We start from the raw sequence: 2,500 nt of genomic DNA on the forward strand, positions 1-2,500 counted from the left end.
GTGGTGGAAGCCTTGGAGGTGGCAGCACTTTCGGTTCTAATGGAGGTCTTGGAGGATCCGGTGGAAGCCTTGGTGGTGGCAGCACCTTTGGCTCGACTGGTGGACTTGGTGGCAGTGGAGGCGTTGGCGGCAGCAGTGGTGGTTTCGGAAGCAGCAGCGGAGTTGGTGGCAGCAGTGGCAGCACCTTCGGCAGTGGCAGCGGCCTGGGTGGTTCAGCAGGCGCAAGGTAAACTACACTTTTCCTTTTATTTCTGTTTCTTTCACAAGCAATGTGTTTGATTTCTCTTTTGCCTAGTCTTTTTATTCCTCATTTTATAATTTACAGAACTTCAGTATACGTGACAGTCAATGGGAAATCATTGTTTTTTACTTATTGATTTATTTATTCATCACTTGATTTATTCAATTATAAAGGCTCTCCCTTTCTCTTACAGCAAAGGCGGGAGGGGCCACCTCAGCACCAGTTACGGCCTACCTAATTAGTGCGTGAAACAGTGAATTCCTAGAACCGGGAATGCTGTTGCTGCTCAGAGTATGTCGATGTACACTTCCACATGTGTACATATGCGGATATGACTCACAATTGACTATAAGAAATAAAATGCTGATGCTTCAGTAATAACTCATTTTCCCTGGAAAACAAAGAAGGAATATAGAAAAAAAATAGGTTGTACATAGTTGTGGTATATTTCTATTTCACTAAACTACACACAAGGAAAAACGAAATTAAGGTTAATTTGCTCTAAAATCTTTACTATGTAAAGCAAACTCGGCTGCAAATGAAGATATAATTGATTATCCTTCCATCCAATCGATAGAATGGATCACAAATTTAAACTGTTAGAAATTAAAATATTTCATTATTGGATAGGTGTGGTCACACATTTTATTAAAGAAAAATAAAAAAAAATGATGGTACACTTTAACAGTTCTTAAACGTCCGATGAGCCTTGTTAGAAGCGTGACGGCAAATGAGAGGCAGAGAAGTTGCACTTTAATGGTCCGTTGATACAGCAACAGAATTAGTCAAAGGTGACAGTTCCATTGGCATCAATGAATAAACTGAAAACGAATTTATTTATTAGAGTGAAGAGTAAGAGAGGGAAGTTAGCTTATGTTCTAGAAAAATCATGGAAAAAATAGGTATAGACTAGGTGTGAGGGTCTCAGTTCCGTCTCATGTATATTTTTATTTTGTTTATAAAAGTATTACTGATTCATAATCAGTAGGAAAAGGGATGGTATAGAATTAACTGTAGATATGAATTTAAGTATTTGAGAATATTGCATATGTATTTTTTTATTATTGCTATTTACAGAATGATATGTCACCTGTTCATTTTTTTTGTCAATGGTTAAAAATGTTTCCATGACCGTTAAAAAGTCTGGCACACACTCAACAGAGGAATAAATCCATTCCCATACCCACGAGCCTTAAAGACAGTTAGGTTACGCTACCCAAGAAGATTTAACAATACAGTGAATGCAGTAGGAATAGGCCTACATTTAAAGAATATAGGTTCATGAAAATTTCTATAATATTACTACAAAATATTAGTAAATTGAATGAAAGAGATTTAATAAACATATGGGAAAAATATATCCCTTACATACATATACCTGTAGACACTCATCTTTCTTTATCTATATATGTACAATGCATAAGGTATTATATTAATACAAAAACTATGAACACCCAATCATTTATTTGCGAGTCGCAGGATTGAAAAAGTAAGAAAAAACATCCAAAGAAAAATGAATTTAGAAAAAAGCAAGTTTACAATTCTGCATGTATCGACAGGGCTTTCTAAAGGACCTGGAAAGCTCAGAATTACGCTCAGTAATGAGAGCTGGAGGTTTCGACGTGAAAAGGCTCACTTCAGAAGAGTTTGGCCGTCTCGAGTGTCGATGCTGCCTAGGCGCTTGGCAGGCCATAGCTGGTGCTAAGGCCCCCTCCGTGCCCACCGCTACCACTGCCCCTGCCTCCCGTGCCGAAGCCGCTGCCACTACCGCCTGTGCCGAAGCCGCTGCCACTGCCTCCTGTGCCGAAGCCGCTGCCACTACCGCCTGTGCCGAAGCCGCTGCCAATACCGCCTGTGCCGAAGCCGCTGCCACTACCGCCTGTGCCGAAGCCGCTGCCACTACCGCCTGTACCACCTCCGCCAAAACTGCTACCGCCGCCGCCTGTACCAAATCCGCTGCCACTGCCAGTTCCGCCAAAACCACCAGTGCTGCCGCCATGACTTCCACTTCCTTTACTTCCACCAAAGCTACTGCCACCGGTACCGAAGGTGCCGCTGCTTCCACTTCCACCTCCGTGACTTCCAGTGCTTCCGAAGCCGCTGCTACCTCCAGTGCCTCCGAAACCAGTGCTACCTCCAGTGCCTCCGAAACCAGTGCTACCTCCAGTGCCTCCGAAACCAGTGCTACCTCCTGTGCTTCCGAAGCCGCTGCTACCTCCAGTGCCTCCGAAACCAGTGCTACCTCCAGTGCCTCCGAAA

The 2,500-nt window shown here is 43.1% G+C and overlaps 2 protein-coding genes across 2 annotated transcripts in view; one reads left to right on the top strand and one right to left on the bottom strand.

The window, feature by feature from the left end:
• The window catches only part of LOC113822441 (uncharacterized), a 3,610-nt gene extending 2,995 nt beyond the window's left edge, over positions 1-615 (top strand). Inside the window, exons 3-4 of the mRNA XM_070139861.1 lie at positions 1-226; positions 435-615. The exon at positions 1-226 is cut by the window's left edge and continues 682 nt beyond it. Coding sequence (XP_069995962.1) covers positions 1-226; positions 435-483 — 275 coding nt within the window. The 3' untranslated portion in view covers positions 484-615. The remainder of the gene's footprint in view (positions 227-434) is intronic.
• A 1,071-nt stretch (positions 616-1,686) lies between these two features.
• LOC113822450 (uncharacterized) overlaps positions 1,687-2,500 on the bottom strand; it is a 2,212-nt gene continuing 1,398 nt past the window's right edge. Inside the window, exon 3 of the mRNA XM_070139862.1 lies at positions 1,687-2,500. This exon is cut by the window's right edge and continues 713 nt beyond it. Within this exon, the coding sequence (XP_069995963.1) occupies positions 1,915-2,500 (586 nt within the window). The 3' untranslated portion in view covers positions 1,687-1,914.

Source organism: Penaeus vannamei, chromosome 26 (genome assembly GCF_042767895.1).
Source record: "Penaeus vannamei isolate JL-2024 chromosome 26, ASM4276789v1, whole genome shotgun sequence".
Classification (NCBI taxonomy): domain Eukaryota; kingdom Metazoa; phylum Arthropoda; class Malacostraca; order Decapoda; family Penaeidae; genus Penaeus; species Penaeus vannamei.